Genomic DNA, 26,343 nt, shown 5'->3' with positions numbered 1-26,343 from the left:
CCTGGTCTGGGGGCGCACATCCAAGAATTTTTCCTTGGGATCCCCCCAGCCCCTGGATGGAGAAGGAAAGGCGGGAACATGGTTCTGGTATTCTGAAAAGATTTTATTCCATCACTATCCCGTGGGAGCATAAATAATCGGGAATGACAGCACATGGAACGCAGCAGGGAACGCGGGACACGGACGGGACAGACCCACGCTGGGAACGCCGGGAACTCCAGCAGCTCGGATTCAGTGGGAATTGGGATCTCCAGGAAAAACCAATGGGATTTGGTGTCATTCCCTGTGCTCCGGGCAAATCCCGTCAATCCTGGGATTGTCCAAAGTGCTGAGCCTGGCAAGCTCCAGGTGCATCCCTCGGGATCCATCCTCAGGATCCATTCCTTGGGCTCCATCCATGGGGCAGCACCCCCAGGAATATCCCAGGATCCCACCACGGGAAGGATCCCAAATTTCCACCAAGGGAATGATCCCAGTTCCCCACCATGGGAAGGATCCCAGTTTCCCACCATGGGAAAGGATCCTGGGACAGATCCCAGGCTCCAGCTGCGGGAAGAACCCAGGTTCCCACCACAGCAAGGATCCCGGGATCCCACCGTGGGAAGAGTCCTGGGCACCCAACATGGGAAAGGATCACGGGAAGGATCCCGGGATCCCACCGTGGAAATGATCCAGTTTCCCACCACAGCAAGGATCTTGTCCTGCTCCCATGGGAATGATCCCAGCTTCCCAGCACGGGAAGGATCCCGGATTCCCACACGGAAACCCCCTTTGATGATCAAGCCCTTCCCACTTCCCGCCCCTTTTCCAGTTCCGCTCCCACTGTCACATTTTTGCATAGGAAAAAAAATTAATAGCAAGGAAGCTTCGCACTTTCCCAGGAATCTGCCCCGGGCTGGCTCATCCCAACGGACAGGACACGGCTCCGACTTACTGGGAGCCTCCAGGCTTTCCCAGGAATCAGGTTAGAGCGGGATTAGTGCCGGACAAGACACGCAGGACGTGATTCCAGGCTCTCGGCAGCCGCGGACTCCGGAATTGTGTTCTGGGTGAGTGGATCCAAGGAATTCAGGAGTAGAAACAAAGGAATTTCTTTAGAAAATGTCCCTGGAGTCAATTGTTCTTGGGACTGTTCCGGAAGTTCTTTAATTCCAGCTGCAGCTGCCGGATCCGAATGTCCTTCTGCGAGAGCTCGTCCTTCAGCCGCCGGATCTCGTCCTGCTGCCGGAAGAACATCCGGAGCAGCTGGAAAACAAGGATGAAGATGAAGGAATGGATGATGGGATCACATCAGATCATCCCAGGATTTTGCCAGATCCATTCTGGGAATGGGCCATAACTTGGCTGATTTTGGGGACAGGGGATGGATTTGAACTGAAGGATGGGAGATTTTGATGGGATTTTGGGAAGGAATTCCTAGAGAAGCTGTGGCTGCCCTTGGATCCCTGGAAGTGTCCAAGGCCAGATTGGAGCAGCCTGGGATAGTGGATGCTGTCCCTGGAAAAGGTGTCCACCATGGGAAAAGGTCATGGGATGGATCCCACATTCCCACCATGGAAAAGGGTCATGGGCTGGATCCTGGGCTCCCATCCCTGGAGGGATCCCACACTCCGGCCTCTGTTGGCATGGAGACTGGCAGCACGGTGCCTTTCCAGGTTCATCCCCAGATCCCATTCCCATTCCCACTCCAGGGCCACCCCACCTCGTTCTCCGTGCGGGGTGGGACGTTCTCCAGGAGGTCAATCCCGTTGACCACCACGCTTTTCTTCTCCCTCACTGGCGCCTTGAAGACAATCTTGGAATTCCTCTTGTATCCCTCCTTCAGCGACACCAGGATGGGATCTGCAGAGAGCCGTCGGATCAGCGGGATGTGGTGGCCCTTTCCCACATCCTGGACATTTTTGGGATACCCCCCTGGTGGGTTTACCTCTGTTGACCCCACTGAGCCACTCGTCCGGGGTCAGTGCTGGCTCCGTCCCTGGAGTCATGGGATAAATGTCTTCCTGGTATGTTTCCGACTGGGAAAACAGGAAGAGAAGAGCAATGGGATCTGGGAATCTGCTCCCTGGGAATTGAGGAATAATTCCCTCCCCCACAGAGGGAATAAACACCTGGATAGTTGGGAAACTCTGGACACAGGGAGGAAATATGGGAAGTGCTGGCTGGAGCAGAGAACCTGTGATCATGTCCTCCACCCAGCCCTGACCAGCAGCTGGATTTGCTTCCCAGGAAACCCCAATCCAAGAGATATTTTCCCCAAAATTCTCTAAACTCAAGTGACATCACCCCACTGGAGAAACATTCCCCAAAAACATTCCTGTTTTGTGGTTGAAATTCCATCAGATGAGTAAGGATGGAGAGGTCCAGGGATGGTGGGAACAGAGCCATGGGATTGGCCAAAGTGGGGCGTGTCCATGGCTCTGGAGCCACCCAGACATTCTGGATCCCGCTCATTCCCACATTCCAGGACTCACCCGCCTCGGGACGATCATGGAGATGGGCTCGATGAGCCCCTTGAGGGTGATGAGTTTGTAGAAACGGAAAACTTCGCAGGCGGAGACATCCAGGCCATGCTTCGGCATCACCCCTGCGGAGAGCAGCGGGATCAGCCATCCACGCAATTCCCACCACGGAAAATCCCAAACCGGAGAGGCACCAGGATCAGCCATTCATGCAATTCCAGCATGGAAAATCCCAATCCAAACCCAATCCAAATCCAACCCAAACCCATTCCAAACCCATTCCAAACCCAACCCAAACCAAATCCAAACCCTTTTCCTTGTGCCATTCAATCCAGCACCTTCCCCATCCACCTTTTCCGTGCTCTGGGAAGTGGAGCAGCAGCACCTCCACCCTTACCCAGTCCTTTCTGTGGAGCTGGCGAGCGGAATTCCATGAGATAACTCAGGTAGGGCTTTTCCGAGCCAATCTCGTAGTACCGGATGTTGCCGTCACCCTGGAGCAGCAGGGAAGAGAGTTGGGAACGGATTTGGAAATAAGAAGGTGGAAAGAAACAGGATTAGGAGCATTTAGGAGGTGGGAATGGACGGGATATTGGCGAGGAATTGTTCCCTGGGAGGGTGGGGAGGGGCTGGGATGGAATTCCCAGAGAAGCTGTGGCTGCCTTTGGATCCCTGGAATATCCAGGGTTGGACAGGACCTGGAGCAGCCTGGGATGATCGAATGTGTCCCATAGCAGGGACATCCATGGAACTGGGTGAGTTAGAAGCTCCCTTTCCATACAAACCATTCCAGGATCCAAATTCCAGCCCAAATCCCTTGGGCAATGCTGGGAGATTTTTCTGGGAATGACACATCTGGATGCTCCGTGCATCCCTACCTTCCCAGCCAGGTACAGCATGTGGGTGTCAGCATCGTAGAACGGGAAGAGGAGCCCCGAGAGCCCATCGATCTCCTCCTCGATCAAAGGCATGGATAAATCTTCCTGGAAAACAGGAAAATCCCAGTGTTAGCCGTGTCCTGATGGCAGTGCTGAGTGGGATCCCAGCAGGCATGGAGAAGAAATTCCAGCAGGGATGGAGCAGGGATCTGGGCAGGGATGGAGAGGGATCCTGGTGGGGATGGAGCAGGAATTCCAGTAGGAACAGAGCAGGATCCTGGCAGGGATGGAGCTGGAATTCCAACAGGGAGAGAGGGGGATCCCAGCACCCACCTGGTCCCAGAGAGCGATCTGCCGGGTGTTCCAGCGGGACACTCCCGTGGTCAAAAGCCGTTTGGTGCTTCCCAGGAAAACCACGCGGTTGACACGGTGGTTCTTGCAGCTGGCCTCCTGCAAGGCAGGAATGAGCTCTGGAATTCCCCTTGGATCCAGCTCTCATCCCAGGAAAGCCCTTTCCTTCCTCCCCTAGCCTCATCCTATGGAAATTCCAGCTCTGTCCTTCGGCACCTGCCCCAGGGCAAGCCAAAATTCCCATTTTCCCGAGGATCAGGGAGAACCCACTCTCCTCCTCCAAACCTCCTGCACCTTCCCCTTTTTCCCCAACATTTTCCACAAATCCGTAATTAAGAACGGAATCAAAGTCTCCAACTCTGGACCTTCCCCTGCGTCCTCCCTTTAATTCCCAACATTTTCCACAAACCCTTAATTAACAACGCAATCAAACTCCTCTGCTTGGGACAAGGCCAAGCCCTCCCCACCGTCTCCACAGCCAGGCTGGCACCCGGATCCCACCACGTGGAAAACGTCCCGCTGGGAGCGCCCACAGCACTCGATGGATACTTTCCGACATTCCACAGGACCCTTCCCTAGAAATCTCATTCCAAGCGCCCATCCCACCTGCAGGACCCTCCCGGAGCGCGGCTCCACCACGCGCAGCTTCTTGTCCTTGCAGGTGGTGGCCAGGAGGCTGCCGTCGGTGTTGAAGGACATGCAGAGGATCACGTCCGTGTGGCAGTCGATCATCTTCACCGGCTCGCCGATGTCCAGGTTCCAGATCAGCACCTGCGGGAACAGCCTTTGGAGCAACCCGGGATGGTGGGAGGTGTTCCTGATCTGTGGAAGCTGCTCCTGGTCTGTGGAATGTCTCCCTGGCCGATGGAAGCTGTTCCTGGCCTATGGAAGCCGTTCCTGGTTTTTTGGAAGCTCTTCCTGGTCTGTGGAAGCTCTCCCTGATATACAGAAGTTTTTCCTGGTCTATGGAATGTCTCCCCAATCACGGAATGTCTCCCTGCTCTATGGAAGCTCTCCCTGATCTGTGGAAGTTCTCCCTGACCTGTGGAAGCTGTTCCTGATCCATGGAATGTCTCCTTGATCTACGGAATGTCTCCCTGATCCATGGAATATCTCCCTGGCCTATGGAAGCTCTCCCTCATCTGTGGAAACTGTTCTTGAACTGTGGAAGCTGTTCCTGGTTTTCGGAAGCTGTTCCTGATCCATGGAATGTCTCCCTGGTCATGGAAGATGCTCCTGATCCATGGAATGTCTCCCTGGTCATGGAAGCTGGTCCTGGCCTATGGAAAGCATGGAATGAGGTGAGCTTTGAGCTCCTTCCAACCCAAACCATTCCAGCATTCCACGATCCCCCTCTGGCCATCCACAGGTGACTCCCAGCCGTGCCAAAATCCGGGAAAGCCCTTTGGAATGGCAGTCCCAGGAAGCCTGACCTTGTAGTCGTAGCCGGCGCTGAAGAGGATGTTGTTGGTGGTCGGGTGCCACTCCACGAGCCCGACGCGGCGGCTGTGTCCGTACAGCTCCAGCACCGCCTCCGTCATGTTCCGCTTCAGTCCACCCTCCGGAATCTCCCAGATCCGCACCTGGAATGGGGTTTGGAGCATCCCAACTCCTGCCCTTGAATTCCTCTCTTGCCCATGAATTCCAGGATCAGCCCTGCTGCTGATTGTCCCTCAAGGATAAATAAGGAATCCTTGGGATCCCTTGGGAAAAATCCAGCCAGGGTAGATCCACTCCTGGAATGGGGTTTGGAGAATCCCTGGCCTTGAAAGTTCCTTCCCAAAAGAAAAAGCTTTCGGGAATTCCAGGATCAGCCCTGCTGCTGATTGTCCCTCAAGGATAAATAAGGAATCCTTGGGATCCCTTGGGAAAAATCCAGCCAGGGTAGATCCACTCCTGGAATGGGGTTTGGAGAATCCCTGGCTGAGGAGAATCCCTGGCCTGGAGAATCCCTTTTCTTTTGGGAAGGAATCCTGAAAGTTCCTTCCCAAAAGAAAAAGCTTTCGGGAATTCCAGGATCAGCCCTGCTGCTGATTGTCCCTCAAGGATAAATAAGGAATCCTTGGGATCCCTTGGGAAAAATCCAGCCAGGGTAGATGGTGTTATCCAGGCAGGGTGTTGGAATCCTCATCCTGAATTCACAGATTCCCAGCCCTTCCTTGTCCTGAGACCCCAAATCTGACCCTACAGACTCCACATTTTGGGATCCTTTGGGATAAAGACTCCCAGATTTTCCAGGTTAGTTGCTCTAAAAACCACCAGGGAATTTTCCCAGGATTTAGCTCCTCTTTTCCATTGTCTCCATGGAGATTTCTGACCTGAACCTTCCCTGGGACCTCTCCCAGCTGCCCCCTTCTGCCAGGGACTTTTGGAGAGCCTGGAATTCCCTCCAGATCCTGTTTTTCTCCAGGCTGAGCATTCCCAGCTCCCTCAGCTGCTCCTCATGGGAATTAACCTCTGGATCCTCTGGATTTGTCTCCGGAAAATAAAGAACAGGAGGGAATTCCAGCCCAGGAGTCAGGCTGGGCACAATTTGGGATTGGCTTTGATCTCCTGTCCCTCAGCATTCCCAAAACAAATGCCATGGACATATTGAAATAGGGAATCAATGGGATGGGGAGGATGGATGGATCTGGGAATTGCATCCCAGAATTCCGGCTCACCGAGGTGTCCTCAGAGCAGGAGGCGATGATGTTATCAATGAAGGGGTTCCACTTGATGTCCAGCACGTTTCCCTGGTGACCACAAACTTTGGGATAGTTTGGCTCGATCCGGCCAGTCTGCAGTGGAAAAGCAAGGAAAACATCGGGAAAACCATCAAATTTCGGGAGAAATTGGTGTTTCCAGGGATGGGAAATTGTGGGAGAAGGGAGATCCACCTCAGCCTGGGATGGGCCAAGCCAGGGATTGGGTTTGTCCAATATTCCCAGTATTCCCAGCTGATCCGTGGATGGGAAGGGGTTTCTCCAGACTCCATGGAGCAGGGAAAGGACAGCTGGGAGCTCAGTGGGAATTCATGGAATATTGGGGTTGGAAAAGCGCTCCAAGGTCGTGGAGTCCAACCATTCCCAGCACTGATCCTTGTCCCCAAGGGCCACATCCACAGGGATTTTCAGTCCCTCTGGGAATGGGGACAGGGCTGGAAAACCCTTTCTGTGAGGGAGTTTTCCCAATATCCAAACCTCTCCTTTCAGGATCCAAATCCATGGGTGAAAGGACTGGAAGAGATTCCAGAGGCTCCAAAGCCCCTCAGCTATTGGATCCCAGAACAGTTTGGGTGGAAGATCTTCCAGGAGATTCATTCCCAATCCCTACCATGGCCCAGGATCCCTTTCCCTATCCCAGGTAGCTCCAAGCTCGTCCAACCCAGCCCGGAGCTGGAGCATTTGGAATTTCCCTCTCAATTTTTGGATTTCCTTCCCAAACTTCGGAATCACCATTTTCCAAGGTTCTCCTCCATGGAACAAACTCCAAATTCCGGGATCACACAACTCCTGCTAATCCTCCACCCGTGACCCCACAGGATGGGATCCTTCCATGCGGAATTTCCAAAGCTTTTATGGAGCCTCCTGGGAAGACTCCCACCGGGATGGGAACCTTTTCCATTCCCAAGGAAGCCCCGTGTCCGGATGCCACCCCGGTGTCCTTCCCTGCTCCGTGCTGGCTCCGTGCCGGAGCGGCGCTCGGAGCGTGCGGAATAACTGGGTCAGCTCGGCACAGCCGCTGAATATTTCATGGATTTTCCTTCCTGACTTTTCCCATGCCGTGCTCCCGGCTCCGTTTATTGGGAACAAAGGAACGTGCTGGGAATTCTGCCCTCAGCAGCTCCAGGAAGTCGGATCAGGGCCAGGAACGGCTCCAGAGCTGTCGCTCCCAAAGTGTCTTGGGATTCATTTCCTCCCTCGAGCTGCAGGGAGGAATTTGGGGAGGAAAATTCCCAACAATGAGAGAGAGAAGGAAAAGGAAACATGGGAATGTCAGTGATTCCTTAGTTCTGCCTCCCAGTGAATTCCTGGGATGCAATTCCCAGTTTCATCTTTGTTATATGAAATATTCCAGCCCCCATTGATTATCCAAAGGCTCAGCTTATCCCACTTTTCCTGAATTTCTGATTTGCATTTCCAGGACTTTATTCACACCCCGTCTGCAGCAGAAATTCCCACAGAAACCACATAATTCCAGGTAAATGGAATTTTTAACAGCACAAACTCAAATTCCACCTCTTTTATTCTGAGGAATCAGCTGAGTAAATGCCTTTTCCAAAAAGATTTGATGGATTTGCCCAAAATTTATCAGGATTTTAAGAGGACAACACTGAGTTTGGTTTTTTTGGGATCGTTTCTTCACAAGAAATCCGGAATTTTGATTCAAATTGGTTGTGCGCAGCGGGAAAAGGACAGAGAATGTGCCATTCCCAGGGCACCTGGAAAAGGCAAAGGAAAAATAAAGGCAATAAAAGGGAAAAATCCCTAAAAAATCCAGGATTCCGGCTGCGTTTATCCCGTTTTTCAGCGGGACCTTGCCGGCAGCCGGAGTTAATCCAAGGTGAATCCTAATCCCTGGATCCCTGATCCCCGGCTGAGGGAAGCTCGGTGACCCAGATTCCGGCCCCGCAGGGACAGCCTGGAGCTCTCCTGGCTCCGGCAGCTCCGAGGTTTTCCACGGAAAAGGCTGGAAGGAGGAAATCTTCCAGCAGCTCCTGCCCCTCCCTTTGCTGCAGTGCTTGGAAAAGGGAAAATCCTTTGGGAAAAGGGAAAAATATTTGGAAAAATTATGAATTTTGGGGATTGGGGGGTGGAGAGGGAATTCTTTCCCCGGGAATGGTTGGAATAGCAGCAGGGAAAGGGATGGAAACCCTCTGGATTTTGGAATCAGGGAATGGGATTGAGGAATCTCCTGAGGATCTGTGTAGAGAATCCCAGGAATTCCAGTGGACTCAGAGCCATCCCTGGGATGAGAGGGATGGAATTGCCCTCCCTGATGGAAATCCTGGATGAATTTTCCATCAGATCCATCAGCACCAAATCCAAGGGGTGGGAAAAGTCCCCAATTCCCATCCTTGGAGCAGCACAGTTCTGCCCTGGCCACGGCTGAATCCCACTTTTCCCGGAAATCCATCCAGCAGGAACTCTTGGATAAATTATTTCAATATAGGAAATTCCCAAACCTACTTTTCCCTTGGAAAATGCAAACCAGGAGCTCTTCCAAACCTTCCCATTCCCTGGAAAGCTCCACAAATGTGGAAAAAATCCCTTTATTCCACTCCATCCTTCATTTCCACATGGAAAACCTCAAGAATGGGTGCAGCATCCATCCAGCAGCACCTCTGGATCCCATTCCCAGTAGGAAGATCCAATTCCCAGAAGGAAAATCCCATTCCTGGATGGAAAATCCCAAGGGAGCATGGAAGGGAAGCTGGGGAGGTTTGGGAATTCCATGGCCTGTCCTATCCCAATTCCAGCCTTTTCCCCATCCCAATTCCAGCCTTTTCCCCGTCCCAAATCCAGCCATTCCCACAATCCCGGCAGTGACGGGAGCAGGAGTTTGGATTTCAGCTTCCTCCGGATAAACAGAGGCTGCCCCTTCCCGCTGCCACTTCCGTCGGGAGAGAACATCGGCTGCCTCTGGAAAACAACTCCTCATTCCCAGCAGGAACAAAAATCCCTCAGTTTCCGTGGAAGTGATTTCCTGCAAAGGGATCCACGGTGATCCCAACAAAATCCTTATCCCAAATCCCTCTCCAGCTTTCCCAGATCTCCTTTAGGCCTGCAAGGGACTCTGAGGATTCCCTGGATCCTTCCCTTCTCCCAGGGACATTCCCAGCCTGGCTCCAGGAGAACGGGATGAGCTCCAGAAGGATGGGATGTGACAGCACCGAGCTGCTTCCTGATGGAATTGCAGCATCCAAGGATTTTGTTCCCTGACTCAAAAGAAAGGAATATTTTCCAAGGGGTCTCCAGGATCAAATCCTCAAGGCCAGGTTGGAGAGAGCCTGGAGCATCCTGGGATGGTGGGAATTGTCCCTGTCCCATCCCAAATCCAGCCTTTTTCCCATCCCAAATCCAGCCCTGTCCTGTCCATGGAATGGGATGAGCTTTAAGGTCTTTTCCAACCCAAACCATTCCAGGATTCCGGGATTCTCCCATTCCTAAGGAGCCAATCCTGCTCTTCCCGATCCTTCGCCCACTCCCTTGGGATATTTTTATCCTGGTGCTGGGGACAGGCTCATCCCCAATCCCGAGGCTCTGGAATCTGGGAGGAAGGAGGAGCAAAGCTCCCTGTTCCCAACCCACACATCCCTCGGATCGCTCCACGAAAACCCCGAGATGTGGATTTGGGATGAGCAGATGGCCCGGCCCAGATTCCGGGAGCTTTGCTGAGGGCAAAATCCAGGGAAAAGATCCAAAAATACGGCAGCGAATCCACGGAGCGGCTCCGCGGTATCCGGGTTACCTTCATTAGCTTCTAATTATGGATCACAATTAATTAGGGAGCTGCTGATTTCCAAGGAAAATTAGTTTCTCCTTAATGAGCTAATCAGGCTCTGGATAAAAAAAAAAAAAATCGGGAATTTTTATTAACTCCTCCAGCATCCAGGGCTGCTCCAGGCGGGATTGACCAGCTGGATATCCCAAGATTTCAGAGGATCCCTTTGGAACACCATCCCTGCTTTTATCCCACTGGGATTTTGCTGGGAAAAAAAGTGGCATTTGCTGGGAATTTGGGATTGTTCCTCAGGATTTGGGATCGAGGGGGTGCGGATGGTGATTCCAGCCGGGATCAGTGAGGAAGGAGCCGGGATGAGGCCGGAGCTGGAGCGCTCTGGGTGCTCAGACAAAGCTCCCAGGTTTTTTTCTGGGAATATTAATGAGGCTCAAGCTGTGCTCTGCAATTAAATCCTGATTAGAATTCCTTCCATCTGGAGCTGCCTCCGGAATGAACGAGGACTTCAGGAGAGGCGGGAATGTTGCACAGGGAAAGGGGCGAAGGAATGATGGGATGGAGGGAAAGAAAACCAGGGAGAGCTCTTCCTTCTCCCAACTTCCCTTCCCAGCTGGAATTTGGGACCTGGGAATTTGGGAATGCAGCTCAGCCATGGCAAAATCCCTCCTGGGAATGAGGCTGGGAGCATCCCAGAGCTGCAGGTGCCCAGGGATGGGATGTGGATTCCCGCTTGGAATACAGGAATAGCCCAGATGAGTGCTGGAATTTTGGGAGCAATCCAAGAATTCCAGAATCCAGGAATGGGTTGTGTGGGAAGGGATTTTATCCCATTCCAATGTCCCAGGTTGCTCCAACCTGGCCTTGAACATTCCAGGGCTAGGGAAGCAACAGCTTCCCTGGGAATTGTGCCATGGCCTCCCTCCTTGGAAAAATTCCTTTATCTCAATTTAACGGATTCTCTTCCCATCAAAACCCTCCTCTTTCCTTATCCAAGTAAATTCCAGGCTCAAGGTTGCTGCCACTGCCACTTTTCCTGGGAGCCGTGGATCCCATGGGATCGGCTGGAGCGGCAGTTGGATTGATGGGAATTTCAACTTCAGATGGGCAGATCCTGGGAGAATTCCCAGGAAAAGCAGGGGGAATCTTGGATGAAGATGGAAAAGGGAGGAGGGGGAAGATCCTGCCTGGATCAGGGATGAGAGGGATAAATCCTGCTTTTCCCATGGAAAGGAGCTGTTCTGGTGTCCAACCACCCTCTGGATGAGGAATTTTTCCCAAAAATCCAACCTTAAATCCCTGGCATGCCTCCAGCTGTTCCCTGGAAAACCCAAAGAAAGGGAAAGAGCAGTAGGATGAGATTGCAAGGACATGATTCCTTGGAATCCTGGGATCCAAGTGGCACCTGGCACTGGGATGGGACAGGCTGGAGACATTCCCAGTGTCTGAAATGATGGAAAAACCTCCTGGAGAGATTCCAAAAGTGCTTTGATGGGATGTTTGAATTCTTCCTTAAAAAAAACCCAATTTACCAATTCCACATGAAACCCCAGGAAAAGCAGCAGGGATTTGGATATTTTGGGATGGCTCCAACTGGGAATCCCATTCCCAGGAGCCATGAGGAAACCCCAGAAAAGGCAGCAGGGATTTGAACACTTTGGGAATCCCATTGGGAATCTCACCTGCTCCAGCAGGATGACAAGGAAACCTCAGGAAAAGGAGATGTGGATGCTTTTTTGGGAATTCCCATCGGGAATCTCACCTGCTCCAGCGGGATGACGAGGAAACCCCATGAAAAGCAGCAGGAATTGGGACACTTTGGGAATCCCATTCAGGAAAAGATCTGGACACTTTGGAATAGCTCCATGTGGGAATTCCCATTGGGGATCTCATCTGCTCCAGCAGGATGACGAGGAAACCCCAGGAAAAGGAGATTTGGACGCTATTTTGGGAATTCCCGTCAGGAATCTCTCCTGCTCCAGGAGGATGATGAGGAAACCCCAGGAAAAGGAGATTTGGATGGTGTTTTGGGAATTCCTGTCGGGAATCTCACCTGCTCCAGCAGGATGACGGGGAAACCCCAGGAAAAGGAGATTTGGATGGTGTTTTGGGAATTCCCGTTGGGAATCTCACCTGCTCCAGCAGGATGACGGCCATTGGGAATCTCACCTGCTCCAGCAGGATGACAAGGAAACCTCAGGAAAAGGAGATGTGGATGCTTTTTTGGGAATTCCCATCAGGAATCTCACCTGCTCCAGCGGGATGACGAGGAAACCCCAGGAAAAGCAGCAGGAATTGGGACACTTTGGGAATCCCATCCAGGAAAAGAGGTGGACACTTTGGGATGGCTCCATGTGGGAATTCCCGTTGGGAATCTCACCTGCTCCAGCAGGATGACGAGGAAACCCCAGGAAAAGGAGATTTGGACGCTATTTTGGGAATTCCCGTCAGGAATCTCTCCTGCTCCAGGAGGATGATGAGGAAACCCCAGGAAAAGGAGATTTGGATGGTGTTTTGGGAATTCCTGCCGGGAATCTCACCTGCTCCAGCAGGATGACGAGGAAACCCCAGGAAAAGGAGATTTGGATGGTGTTTTGGGAATTCCTGCCGGGAATCTCACCTGCTCCAGCAGGATGACGAGGAAACCCCAGGAAAAGGAGATTTGGATGGTGTTTTGGGAATTCCTGCCGGGAATCTCACCTGCTCCAGCAGGATGACGAGGAAACCCCAGGAAAAGGAGATTTGGCTGGTATTTTGGGAATTCCCATTGGGAATCTCACCTGCTCCAGCGGGATGACGAGGAAGGAGCCGCCGCCGGCGCTCTCGGTGACGATGGCGAGGAAGCGCGCGTTGACGGCGCAGAAATGGTTGTCGTGGACGTTCTTGGTGATGGGAATTCCGTCGAAGCAGTGCTCCCGGCTCGCCGCCTTCCCGTAAACATTCCGGAACTTGGAGCTGCGGTACTGCGGCCGCCATGACATCTGCAGGGAAACGCAGGGATCAGCATTCCCAAAAAAACCCCACCACATTCCTGGTTGTTCTCGTGTTTTTGCCGTGGACATGGAAGCATTCGGATGGGCCCGTTCCAACATGAGCATTCCCGAAAAATTGCAAGCATCCCCTGGAGAAAGAATCGTTCCTAACAGGCTCAAAGAGAAAGGTCAGCATTCCCAAAACAACCATTCCCAAAACACCATTCCTGGTTGCTCTCCTGTTTTTACCATGGACATGGAAGCATAGGGATGGGCCCATTCCAACACGAACATTCCCAAAAAACCTACAGCACCGGTGCTGGAAAGGCTTCCAAAGGCTCAGAAAGTCACAGAATTCCAGCTGCTCCCCTTTGGAGCGGGAATGCTCATCCAGGACACGCCTGGGTGCACATGACAAAGGAATTCCGGCTTGGAATGTGATGGCTTGGAAATGGATGGCGGGAGAGCGGGAATTGGGGCGGGAGGAGGACGGACGGAGCGTTCAGAATATTCCACATTTTCTGCAGGTTTTCCTGCACGGAGCAGGGATCCCAAGGATCCATGAGCTGATCCTGGAAGCTCCGCATGGATCCGAAGCATCCATCAGCTGCTCCTAGTGGAAAAGGACCCAGGAGTAAATCCCCAGCTCTGCCCTCGTTCCCTAGGAATAGCAATGCCTGGAAAACAGGGAAAAGAACCCAGGAACAACCCCCCAGCCGTGCTTGGACGTTTTCCTGCTTTCCTGGCAGCTCTGGCCTTTCCCAGAGCGGCAGCAGGAGCAGCTCTTGTCTCCATGTGTTTGGCTTTTCAAAGGATCCTTTCATCCCTCGGGAGTCTTGGAAACAGCGGGAGCGAGGGAAAAATCAGGAAAGGAGCTCTGGCCACAACAACAGGCAGAGCCCCGGCCCTAATCCCGAAAAAACCTGGATATCCTAAAAATAGCTCCTGGTAATCCGCCCCGAGCGTCGGAGCTCCCGGAGAAATTAATTCCTGCCTTCACCTGGAATTTTTGGGAGGAAAAATTCCTCCCTTCCAGGCTTTTTTTTCCCTTGGAATTGTGCCCTTGCCCTTTTGTGTTGTCACCATGGCATTTCCCATGTCCTGAGGATTTTTAGTGGGAATAAAGAGATCTTCCCTCGTTCTTCTGATGAATTTGGTTGAGTAGCAGGGGGGAAAAAAAGGAATTTGCTTGGAAAAATCATTGGGAAAAGGAAATCCAACGTCAAAAACTCTGGAGTTTTCAGGAAGGGGATTCAGGAGATAGAGCCTTTCCCAAATCCTGTTATTACCAATTTTCTTGCCGTTGTGACAAAGATTCCTGGTCTGGGATTTTCTGGATAAAATCAAGGCTGAGTTTTGTAGGAATTTGGGGATTTTGTAGAAATCCCAGATCCAAGCCAATCCCAGGCTCGGGTGTGGAGTTGTCTTCCCTCCCTCTCTCTGGATTTGGCGCATCCCTGGAAGTTTTTTTCCATGGGAAAGGTCAGGAATGCTGGAGTTTGACATTTCCAGCATCAATGGCTCATTAAGGCTGGGCACAAACAGGAGCCACTTTTCCAGAGGAAAATCAAGGATCTGGAATCACCGGGAAGGAGTTGGAGCTGCCCAATCCCACCCCACGGATATCCCTCAATTCCTTTGTGCAGAAAACGGGGGGGAAAAAATGTTAAAATTTTGAATTTTTTAGGGAAAAATCCCCTCTGGACTCACTGCTGTGCCACATTCCTGGGGCAATTCGTGGGACAGACCCATGATCCCAAATTTCCAGTGGATTCCACACAGAATCTGCACCTGGGAGCATCAGGACTGGGGGATTTGGGAGCCTCAGGCATCAAATCCAGAAGGATTTGGTCCATTTGGGAATGGATTTGGGGTGATCCTAGATCCAGCCCAGCTTCAGCCAGGGGATATTTTGGGGTTGATATCCTAGAATTTTTTGGGATTGAAATCCAGGCTGGAAAACCTCAAAACACACTGGGAGAGCCTCTCCAAAGCCACCTCCCCATCCCAATCCAGGATTTTTTACCATTGGGAGGGGAAAAATCAGGAGCAGGAGCTGGCTGGAATTCCCAATCCAACCCAGCCACGGGGCTGGAATTCCTGATCCAGCCCGGCCCTGAGTTTGGAATTCCCAATCCAACCTCGCCATGGGATCGATGCTCCAACCCAAGAGGGAAACTCCAAAGAAATGCGGGATGTGGGGCGGGAATGCCGTGAATTCCCCTCGTTCTGAGGGATCTCTGGAGCAGAGCTGGCCCCTGGGGGGCTCTGGGCTGCCTCGGGATGAGTTTTCCATGGATTTTGTCGCAGCCGGGTGGAAATTCCTGGGACACTCACCAGGCCGCGCTTGCTCCCCAGCACCTCAGACTTGTGCAGGTCCCTCATGGAGCTCTGTGCAGAGAGGGAAAGGAAAAAATTCCATTCATTTCCCAGGAATTCCAGGGAAAACACCCCAACCCTTCCTGCTGCTCCAGAGGGCCGGGATCCGACCCCCAGCAGGGAATTTTTGGTGGTTCCAATCCCGTTTCCTCCTCCCGCTTTTGGAGAATTCCATGTGGCTGCCAAAGTCCTTCTGGAGGACGAAGGAATTCCATAAAAATCATGGATTTATAGTTTAAATAAGTGGGATTATGTGATTTGGGAAGGAATTCTTCCCTAGGAAAGCAGGGAGGGGCCGGGCTGGAATTCCCAGAGAAGCCAGGGCTGCCCCTGGATCCTTGGAATGTTCAAGATGAGGTTGGATGGAGCTTGGAGCAGCCTGGGACAGCGACAGAATCCATGGAATGGGGGAGGTGGGACAATTCTGGCTGGGAATCTCCCAGATGAGGTTTTTCCAGCCTGGGATTTCCCTGGGGTCCAACTTTTCAAGGATTTCAACTTCCTAGAAATACTGGGAATGGCCTCTCCTCTTCCCAAATGCTGGGAAGAAGCTCCAAGTGAGGCCGGACGGAGCTGAGCTATTCCCAGGAATCCTCATCCTTCCTGGACCCTGGAGCTGCTTCCCAAGTTTCCACGGATCTCATGGAATTCTTGGAAAGGTGCAAAAACCATCCCTGACACCCTCAGGCAGCTGAGTTTGGATCATTTTCCATCTGGGAAAACTTCTGGAGGAGGAAAACCAAACTTTCCCAGGCCCCACGTGCCAAGAACAATCCCAAAATTCCTCCTCCAGCAAAAATTCCGGAAGCAAGCTCAGTTGTCCTCCCACTCTGTTTTCCAAGTCCTTCCCACCTCAGGAAGCTCCAGATGGAGAACAAAACATTCCCAGCCCCCGGAGCTGCCCTGGGGCACCACCCCCGGGAATTTTCCCTCCTCCACCTCCTTGGAATTCCGTTTTCTTGAGGGGAAAAAATATCCCAGGCTTTTTCCCGACTTTTTGGGAAGCTGGAGAGGGGGAAAAGTCGCTTTTCCCATTGGAATGAGCGTGGGCCAGGGATTCATCCATCAGAATTATTTCACATCCCATCACAAATCCTTGGATCCAACAGGATTTTCCAGCCAGGATCCAGCGGTTTGGATCTATCCCAAGAAAAGGCTCCAGTGGGAAGATCCCATCAATCCAACCTTTCCCAAAGTCAGCTTTTTAATGGGGAAAAAGGGAAAAGGCCACTTTAAAGCGGGAATTAAAGGGATGGAATTGTCAGGGAAAAGGGACCCCACAGGGAAAAAACTCCTTAGGGAGGTGCCAGGTGGGAGAGGATCAAAAAACTGCTGGAAAAAATCCACTGGGAGCAGAAACATTGGGATAGCCTGGAAAAAAATCCCTTTCCAAACCCCAGCTTTGCACGGGACAGGGAAATTTATTTATCCTGGGAAATTTCATTTTCCAAAGCTCTGGGAAGCACCTCCAACAGCTCTCCCTTTCCATGTAAAAAAATTCCAAATATTCCTGGGAATGAAACCCTGGGGTGGCTTCAAACCCAAAACCCCCAAAATTTTTGGGAAGTTTCTCCCAAACATTTCCAGCAGAAACCAAGGAACGGCCGAACCCACCAACAAAAGAGGAAGGGAAACAAGCAGGATCCAGTCAATATTCCAGGCTGCACATTCCCGTTTCCCGGGAAGCGCCGGAGGAGGCTGAAGGTCACGGGATGGCACCGACCCCCCTTCCCAACGCTCGGGAATCCTGGACAAGCCTTTCCTTGTGCTCCGGCTCCCGGCATGAGCGGAACCCTCCGGAGAAAGGCAAGGGAGCCTTGTTTTCCTTTTTTTCCCTTGTTTTCCTTGTTTTCCTCGTTATTCTGGGAGCCGGCGGAGCAGCGGCTGCGATGTCCCTCCCCTGCCCCGGGATGTGCCTCAAATCCTGCTTTATCCCAGGTTTTCCTTGGATTTTTTGGGAACTGGGGCTCCCTGCTCTTCACCCGAGACTTTCTTTTCCAGAGGTTGGGATAATCCCACCGGGAAGTGGGATCTCTCTGGATGAGCTTGCATGGAATTCTCATCCCTGGCCAATCTTTCCATCCATTTTTCATCATTTCCTTAATTAATTTCCTTCATCCTCATTCCCACAAAGACTGAACATTCCACGGATTTGATCCACCGAGGTTTTTTGGGATAACAGGTCAAGTTCTGGGAGGAAATCCATGGAAGTTGCCGCAATCTTATGGATAAAAAACGATGGAAGCGCATTCCCAGCTTCCAGCGGAGAAATTTGGGATGGGATGGGATGGGATGGGATGGGATGGGATGGGATGGGATGGGATGGGAGATTCCCACCGAATCCCGGGAATGTTCCCATCCCTTTCCAGGTCCCTCGGGATCCTCACCTGCCCTGCTCGGCCCCGGGCTGGTCGGGCGCCTCGGGATTGCCCGGGATGGACACGGAGCTCAGGGAATCAGGGCTGCTCCAGGAGCCTGGAAAAGAAGGAAACCCTTTGGATCCCAAGTTCCAGCCAGGATCAATCCTGAACTGCGGCATCACCAGAAGTGGGGAACAGGGATAACGATCCAGAAGATTTTGGGATTGACTCCAGTCCCTGGTGGCATTCCAAGGGTTGGGATCCACAGGGATCTGGATCCTGCAACACCAGTGGGTCAGGCTTTGCCAAGCAGCATCCCTGGAAATCATGGAATCCTGGAATTCTGGAATGGGTGGGAATGGACCTTAAACTCCATCCCATTCCCTGTCCAAACCCCATCAAGGTTTCCTTGGACGTTCCCAGAATACAGCTCAGCCTTTTATGTCATTCCCATTTCCAAATCCAAACGATCCCTGGCACCACCCTATCCCAAACATCCCAGCAGCTGCCGAGGATGTGCCACAGGGAACTTTGCTGGAGCATGGCCCTTCCCAAGCTTCTGGTGCAGGAGGATATTTCCATAATTTTCCCAAAATTTTTCCATCCTTTTCCCATAATTATTTTGCGTAGTTTGTTGGGATTTGCACAGCAGGAGTTGCTGGGACAAACCACCACTTCCAGAGAGGAGAATTCCCAGTTGGAATCGCATCGGGATGGGGCTGAGCTCCGTGGACTTCTGTTTCCTTGAGGGGAAAAAGTATTCCAGGATTTTTCCTGCCTTGAGGGGGTTTTAGGGAACTCAGAGAGGGGGAAAAGTTGCTTTTCCCACTGGAATGAGTGGGACTGAGCTGAGGGCTCATCCATGAGAATTCTGGATCCATAGGGAGGATGGACACACATCCTTGGATTTTAGATGAGCTTGGAAAAGATGAGGTTGGAAAAGCTTTGGATACAGGGATGTGGCTGCCACCATTCCCAGCATTCCCACATTTCCCATCAAACCGGATCTCCCACAGCCAGACCCCAATCTGGGCTCAGGTCCCAGTTTATTTATCCCAATTTATCCCGATTTATCCCGATTTTTCCGCTCTCCAACAACACCTTGACCGCTCCAGCCTTTCCCTGGCACGGCATTTCTGCTCCCGGAGCTTTTCCCAGCCCCATTCCAGCCGGAGATCCGTGGCTGGAGCCTTTGCCAGCGGCTTTGCCACGAACAAAGGAGCGCGGGATTTCTGGGAGCGGCCTTGGCACGGCTCCGGGAGCGCCGGAATCCGTGGATTTGGGGGGCACCGGAGCAGCTGCCTCCCTCCATCCGGAGATGTTTTTTCCCCCCAGCTGCCAGATTTAGGGAATGACTCGGGAGATAGGAATCCGGGATGAATGGAGCTATTCATGGTTTGATAAAATTCCATGGAAAAGAGCGGGAAGGGGGTTGGGAATGAGCCTGCCCGGCCGGGTGTCAGTTACGGATCCCGGCGAGCCCGCCAGGCCCCGTTAACGACCCCAATTAATTCCTTTGAATCCCAATTAATTGCACGGAATCCCAGTTAATTGCACAGAATCTCAATTAAAACTCATTAAAAAGCCGAGGGCTGGAGTTGCCTTGGATGAGGGGAATTTGTCTTGGAACAGGGATTTTCCTTTCCCAGATTCCAACGGCTCCGTATCCCTGTTCCCAACCCACAGAGATCCCAAAGATTGGTGACTCCAGCCAGGCTTTCCCCAAGTTTTATGGAGAATTTGGGAATGAGGGAAAAAGAGGAAAGGAAAAGGAAAAGGAAAAGGAAAAGGAAAAGGAAAAGGAAAAGGAAAAGGAAAAGGAAAAGGAAAAGGAAAAGGAATAATGAGGCAGGAAATGCCCCACTTCCACATTCCATGGATTCTCTGTCACTATCCCAGGATGCTCCAATCCCTGGCCTTGGACACTTCGAGGGATCCAGGGGTAGCTACAGCTTTTCTGGGAATTCCAGCCCAGCCTCTCCCAGCCAGGAATTCTTTCCCAGTATCCCATCCATGCCTGTCGTCTGGCACTCCATCCCTTATCCCAAATCCCTCTCCAGCTCTCCTGGGGCTCCTTTGGAATATTTGGAATTCTCAAGGACAGGTTGCTCCATTTTTAGCAACCCCCCGGAGAAGCCTTCATCCCGTATTCCCGGGAAATCAATCCATGTTCTCCAAATCCCAATTCCCTGCTAACACAGCCCAGCCACTGCATCGAGCTCCCCACGGATTGATCCGGTATCAGCTTTTCCATGGATCAGCATTTGCTCCAGCCACGAAATCTGCCCTTCCAAGGCAGCAGAGGACACCAAGAATTCCCACTGGGAATATCCCGGCGTTCCAACCTCTCAGCCACGGAGAACTTCTGTAGGGCATCATTTATTTAATCCTAACAGGGAATAGTTGGAATTTCCTCTCTGGAATCTGGGTTTGGCTCCATTTCCTTGGGATGTTCCCATTCCTTCAGAACACAGCTCCATGATTTTGCCATGGGATCATCCCAGGACCATCCTCCTTTCAACAGTGTTTTTCGGGGAAAAATTCCAATCATTTCAAATCCCTCTTCCCAAAACAACCACGCCCCCAGATCCCAGTAATTTGTTAATTTGGGATTTGGGAGCAGCCTCTGGAATGGGTGGGAGTTGGGAGCTCCTGATCCAAGGTTAAATTCTCCGGCCCCTCCCTGATCATAATTCCCACCTGGCTATTCCCAAGGATTCCCATTTTTCCCATGGCAAAGGAATCTCTTTCTTTCCCTTTCTGTTCCCATCCTGACTCACATCCCTTCTCCCTCAGATCCTGCTTCCCTCAGCTTCCTGGGAGAGTTATCCAGGCTGTAATCCAAATTCCCAAAAATTGGGATGCTTTTCCCTTGCCAAGGCACAGAGACCAAACCGGACTCCACAGCACGGAAAGGGAGAGTTATCCAGGCTGTAATCCAAATTCCCAAAAATTGGGATGCTTTTCCCTTGCAAGGCACAGAGACCAAACTGGACTCCACAGCGCGGAAGAATTATCCCGGATTCCTTCTGGAAGCTGGGAAAAAAAGCTGGAGTGGCCATTCCATGGTATCCATGCCACGATTCCAGGGAATTTGGGCAGCTCCCGGAGCGAGGTGTGGGCTCTCCCAGCATTCCCATGGATCCAGCTCCATCCTATTTTTAATTCCCTGGTCCCAAACTCCCCCAGGAGCTGCAGCTCCAGCTGCTCCTTCCCGTGGGAAGGGAGGGGGTGGCTCGGGACAGGGATGGATCCAGGAAATATTCCAGCCCCCTCCAAGCCTTTTCCCAGCCCTCCAAATCCCAGGGAAAGCTCTTGGTGCTGGTTTTAGGGCCTGCTCCCGACTTTCAGCTGGATTTTCCTCCCAGGATGGATTTTTTTGACTTTGGAAAAGCTTATCCAAGGTTTCCAGCTCCGCTGGGAAGTGGCCCCGGCGTGGGAGGAGTTGCTGCAGGAGAATCCCAAATTCCTGTCCCGGATAAGGCCGGCAGCTGGGGCAGGAAGCAGATCCAGAAATTCCCTGGGGCTCCCCCTTTTCCTGCCTTTCTGTGGGAACAATTCCCATCCCCAAATCCCACCATTCCCTGCAGCCTTGGATCACCGGAGCTTTTCCCGGATCCACGCTGACTCCGGAGAGCCAAATCCATCCCGGAAAATCCTCTCACAGCTCCTTGTCCCACTTCCCTTTCCCTCTCCACATCCAGGGAATGTCCAGGGACTGACATTCCCTGGATCTGTGTCCCAGTTTTGCCTGGAAAAGGCCTGGAATCGGTGCTGGGCCAGGTGAGGAAGCTGCTCCTGGAATTTCTTATGAAATTCAATCCATGTTGCAGGAGATAAAATCCATAGGGAAAGCTTGGATCGAGCAGAGGAATTTTTGGGACAGAAGACAGAAAACTTTTCCATTTGCTCATCCATTCCCTGAAAATCCACAGAAAATTCCCCATCCTGCTGCAGGTGCTATCCCTGGGGCCTTTTTGTGGGATAAATCTGTTCCCATCCCAAAAAAAAAGCCCTGGGAATGAGCGCTCCAAATTCCCAGCCTGGCTTCCAACTGCACCCCTGGATATCCAGGAATTTGGGGGTCTTTGATCCCAGTTGTGGATTTATATCCCAAATTCCGGCCTGCTCATCGATCCCTCTCCAGAATTACTGGGAACACACTTTTTCAGGGATTCTGGCATGGATTGGGAATGGCACCTGGGAATACCCAACCCCAAAGGCAGAGCTGGTGACATCCCACACATTTTTCCTAAGGAAAAAAAAGGGAAGGAGGGAATCTCCCTGTTCTCACTGGGGTTATTTGGACATTCCCACATCCCAGTCCAGGATCTGGAGAGGGATCAGCTCCAGTCCTGCCGCCTCCCATTCCCAGTGCACCAGCCCAGTGTCATTCCCAATATTCCAGACTGTGTCACAGCCCAGGGCTTTTATGGGATCATCAATCCCATTCCCAGAGCCCACTGAGGTCATTCCAGACCCTTCCCACCCCATGACCTTTCCCAAGGCTGATTCCCTGGAATGTCTGGTGACCTCCCAAAGTCATGGCTGTGCCACACCCTCGGGCTGGGACAGGCTTGGAGCTCCCTGATCCCAAATCCCAGGGATCCCGCGGTCTGGAATCGGCCCAGGCTTGGAGCTCTCCGATCCCAAATCCCACATCTCCTCTGGAATTGGCCCCTTTGCTCCCTAATCCCAAATCCAGCAGGATCCAGGGGCTCGGGATCGCTCCAGGGCCACAACCTCAGCCACGGGATGGGAGAGCGGGATCAGGGATGGGAGAGCGGGGTCAGTTCCCAGGGATCAGGGATGGGAAGAGACGGGACCAACCCTCAGGGAGCAAAACCTTCCCCGCAGGAATCCGGGAGCTGCTCCAGGACGGATTTGCGCCCCCCCACCCCCCCGCCCCCTCCCCCGAGCTCCCGGAGCCGTTCCCGAGGTTTTCCACGCCCTTCCAGCCACCTGTAGAGGTCCGGGAAGCAGCGGCCTAGGGAGGGGCCCGGGGGATGCGCGACCCCCGGGAGGGCTGGACCGCGGGCCGGGGGATGCGCGGGTTGGGGGGGATGCGCTTTTTGGGGGGGATGCGCGGTTCGGATGATGTTCGGTCCGGGGGATGCTCGGACCGGGGGATGCTCGATTTGGGAAGATGCTCGGTCCGGGGGATGCGCGGTTCGGATGATGCGCAGTTTGGGGGATGCTCGATTTGGGGGGATGCGCGGTTTAGGGGGGATGCGCGGTGTGGGGCGGGGGACGCTCGGTCCGGCGGATGCGCGGTTTGCGGGGGATGCTCGGTTTTGGGGGAGGATGCTCCGCTCGGATGATGCGCGGCGCGCTCCGGGGGCGGCTCCGCGGCCGCCCCGGCCCCCGGGGGTGCTCGCCCCGCTCCGCCGCCCCCTCCAAGGGTTAAAACTGCAGCAGAGCTGCGGGGCCGGAGCGGCCGCGGCCGCGGGAGGGGCTCGGCCGCGATGGAAGCCCGGGGACCGGCAGAGGGGAGGCGGGAGGCGGCGGGGCCGGGCCCGGCACCTTGCGGGCACCGCGGGGCAGCGCTTACCTCGGGACGGGCATGCGGCTGGAGCGGCCGGCGGAGCGAGGAGCGCCGGAGGAGACGGGGAACGAGCCGGAGGAGGAGGAGGAGAAGCGAGGAGGAGGAGGAGGAGGAGGAGGAGGGTGGGGTGTGCCCGCTGCCGAGCGCTGCCCGCAGCTCGGCCGGTGCTCGGCGCGGCGGGGCCGTGATGTCAGCCCCGCACCGCCCCCGGGGGGAGCGGCCCGGCCCGGCCGGGGGGGCCCGGGGCCCTTAACCCTTCGGGAGCCCCGGTGGATTGAACCCTCCGGGAGCCCCGGTGGATTTAACCCTTCGGGAGCCCGGTGGATTGAACCCTTCGGGAGCCCGGTGGATTTAACCCTTCAGGAGCCCCGGTGGATTTAACCCTTCGGGAGCCTCGGTTCGGGTCCGGCCCCGGTTCCGATTTAACCCTTCGGGAGCCCCGGTGTCGCTCCGTGGCCAGCGCTTTAACCCTTTCAAAGCCCCGGTGCCACCTCCGCTTTAACCCTTTGGCGGCCCCGGTTCGGTTCGGTTCAGTTTTAACCCTTTGCGAGCCGCGGTTCCGCCCCGGTTCGGCCGTGCTGGGAGGGGTCGCGCTGTCGGCGAGGATTCCCCGCTGTCGCGACATGGCCCGGCTCCCTCCCATCCCGACAGCGCCAGGAAATCCTGGAATGCTGAGCTGGGAAGGAGCTGAAAGCCCATCCCATCCCAGGCCTGGCCTCGGCCGCTTCCAGAGATGCAGGGGGGTGGATGTTCCATGGAAATTAAAAAATCCATGGATATTTCAATATTCCGGGATATTCCAGGCTGCTGCAGCGTCCAGAAGGATCCATCTGCATGGAAAAAGAGATTTTTTAACCCTGTTTTTATTATCGACAGTGACACCAGCAGGGCTGGCAGCTCCCTTTTCCAGGCCCAGCTGGAAGCAACACTCGGAATAATTTAGGACATCGATGTGTCCAAATAACCCCAAAATCCAGGCCCCAAAGGGAAAAAATCCTGGAGAATTTTATCCCAACTCCTGCTCTCTCCACCAAGGAAATCCCGCTCCCAATGGCATCGGTTCCAAAGAAATCTGGGGGAATTTGGGGGATTCTAATATGGAATAGAGGAATTGAGGAGCATCCCTGCCACACGTGGCTGTGTCACCTTGCAGGCCCCAAATCCGGGAATTTCCTCCCAAAATTTAAAAATCTCTGGGATGACAAATTAATATTGGGCATAAATATTTAGGGGGAAAAAAACCCAAACCATTTTATCTCCTTGTTTCCAGGGAAGGGAACCAGGATACAGCCCAGGCCTGGAATCCTCCTGGATTTTGTTGTTGTTGTTTAATTATTATTAATTTTTTAAAATATTTTTTAAATTTTTTTTTTCCTCTAATTAATTTTATTTCTTTCAAACAACTCCAGGTCAATTCCAAAGGCACTCCCAATCCTCCTGGAAGAAAAGCCCAGCCCCAAAAACAAGGATTTCCCTTTATAAGGAGATTATTCCACCAAGAATCCGATGGAAGATGAGTTTTATTCCAAGCATCCCTGTAAAAAAACCAATGGATCTGATAACAAGAGGAGGAAAAATCCCAAATATTCCTTGAAAATCAACTATTTTTAAGGATAAACCACGTGAGCTGGGCTGGAAAGTATGGGAAAGGTTAATGCAATTAAGAGGGAATTAATGACATCAGCCACTGCTAAATCCCGACCCACCCAGCCGTGACCTTTTCCCAAAAATCCTCCGCTTTCCCGGGATCCAAAGGATCTGAGAGGATGCTTGGAATGAAGCAGAGCTCAGGACAGGGAACATCCAGGCCTGGAAAAGCTGGAGGAGGAGAATCCCGGTTTTCCAAAGGCTTGGAGCAGCTCCGTGTCCCGGCTGCCTCATCCCAGAGGGGGAATTGATTATCCCAAAGAACTGCTTGGAAAAACTCGGAAAACTTGGAAAAAACTAGGAGCTGAGCTGGGACAGCTGGGAAAGGTAGGATGGGAAGGGAAGGCTGGGAATGCTTTTGGAGCTGGGAGCATCCGGGAATCTGGTGATGGATGGATCCCGATTTTCCACGCTGGGGGAAATCCCAGCACCTCCCAAATCCCAAATGCAGCTTGGGAGGAGCCCAGAAATGTTGGGAAAGGGGCTGGGAGTTGGGAAAGCTGGGAAAGCTGGGGGAGCCCCTCATCCGATCTGGGAGGAGAGGGAATGCTGGGAATGGGGTGGGAATTTGGGAATTTGGGAATTTGCAGCACTGCCAAGGATGGGACAATTCCCTTCCCAGAGGGAATTCCTCTGGCATGGTCAGGAAAACAGCTCAGGCTGACCAGGACAACCCTGTGATCCCAAATCCTGGCTTTGGGGATACTGGGGAGGGCAGGGAAACATCCCAGGGATTTTGTGCCTCAGGTTTGGCTTGGAATGTTTGGTGGGATCCCATTCCAGCTCCCAGCCGGATTCATTTTCCTGGGGAACATCCATGATCCTGCTGCAGATCCCAGGAAAGGAGGATGCTCAGCACCTGGAAGGAATTCCAAGGGTTCCGATCTCCTGCTGGCACCGAGAGGATCCGGGCGCTGCGTCCCGGCCTCCTCCAGCTGGAGCAGGTTCTCCATCAGCAGCGGAGATTCCGGATTTTCCATCGCCATTCCTGAATTCCCACGGCACCAGAGATCCCTGAATTCCCACCAGCATCCCTGAATTCTCATCAGCATCCCTAAATTCCCAGCAGGACCGGAGATCTCCGAATTCCCATCAGGAGCAGAGATCCAGGCTGGTGCCGGTGCCCTCTGGAATGTGTCTCCCGCAGCCCAGGAGGATTCCCACGGGAAGGCCAACGGGAATTGCTCCCGCGGGACTGGATCCAGGCACCCCATTCCCAGGGTTCTGGAGCAGAATCGCGGCTGGAATTCCCGACCCGCGGCGTGTCCCGGGAATGGGAAGAGCGGATCCCGCTGGATGCGGCCTCGT

The 26,343-nt window shown here is 53.1% G+C and overlaps 1 protein-coding gene across 3 annotated transcripts; it reads right to left on the bottom strand.

Annotated features, from left to right (window-relative positions):
* Positions 1-130: 130 nt before the first annotated feature.
* On the bottom strand, positions 131-23,524 carry CORO2B (coronin 2B). Of its 3 annotated transcripts, XM_041418616.1 has the most exons (14): positions 23,395-23,524; positions 17,871-17,958; positions 15,442-15,495; positions 12,913-13,113; positions 6,355-6,471; positions 5,125-5,274; positions 4,298-4,462; positions 3,674-3,790; positions 3,341-3,445; positions 2,860-2,956; positions 2,475-2,587; positions 1,928-2,018; positions 1,703-1,842; positions 131-1,245 (listed from the first exon to the last, which is right to left on the bottom strand). In XM_041418616.1, the coding sequence occupies exons 3-14, from the start codon at positions 15,487-15,489 to the stop codon at positions 1,114-1,116; spliced, it is 1,476 nt and encodes a 491-aa protein (XP_041274550.1). In that variant the 5' UTR covers positions 15,490-15,495; positions 17,871-17,958; positions 23,395-23,524; the 3' UTR covers positions 131-1,113. The 3 variants fall into 3 exon arrangements, with proteins under 3 accessions (XP_041274550.1, XP_041274551.1, XP_041274552.1); XM_041418617.1 differs by lacking the exon at positions 15,442-15,495; XM_041418618.1 differs by lacking the exons at positions 15,442-15,495; positions 17,871-17,958 and having other exon boundaries at positions 23,395-23,431.
* Positions 23,525-26,343: the final 2,819 nt, after the last annotated feature.

The sequence above is a fragment of the Onychostruthus taczanowskii genome, unplaced genomic scaffold, assembly GCF_017590055.1.
Source record: "Onychostruthus taczanowskii isolate IOZ18803 unplaced genomic scaffold, ASM1759005v1 scaffold6, whole genome shotgun sequence".
NCBI classification, from domain to species: domain Eukaryota; kingdom Metazoa; phylum Chordata; class Aves; order Passeriformes; family Passeridae; genus Onychostruthus; species Onychostruthus taczanowskii.
This window is presented reverse-complemented; position numbering and strand designations above follow the sequence as displayed.

Excerpts from the sequence above, each read along its gene's own strand:
- CORO2B (XM_041418616.1), bottom strand. The coding sequence starts at position 15,489 with ATGAGGGACCTGCACAAGTCTGAGGTGCTGGGGAGCAAGCGCGGCCTG. Across the intron at positions 3,446-3,673 it reads AGATCGCTCTCTGGGACCAG|GAAGATTTATCCATGCCTTT; the intron begins GTGGGTGCTGGG and ends CCTGTTTTCCAG. Across the intron at positions 1,843-1,927 it reads GCTCAGTGGGGTCAACAGAG|ATCCCATCCTGGTGTCGCTG; the intron begins GTAAACCCACCA and ends GGCTCTCTGCAG.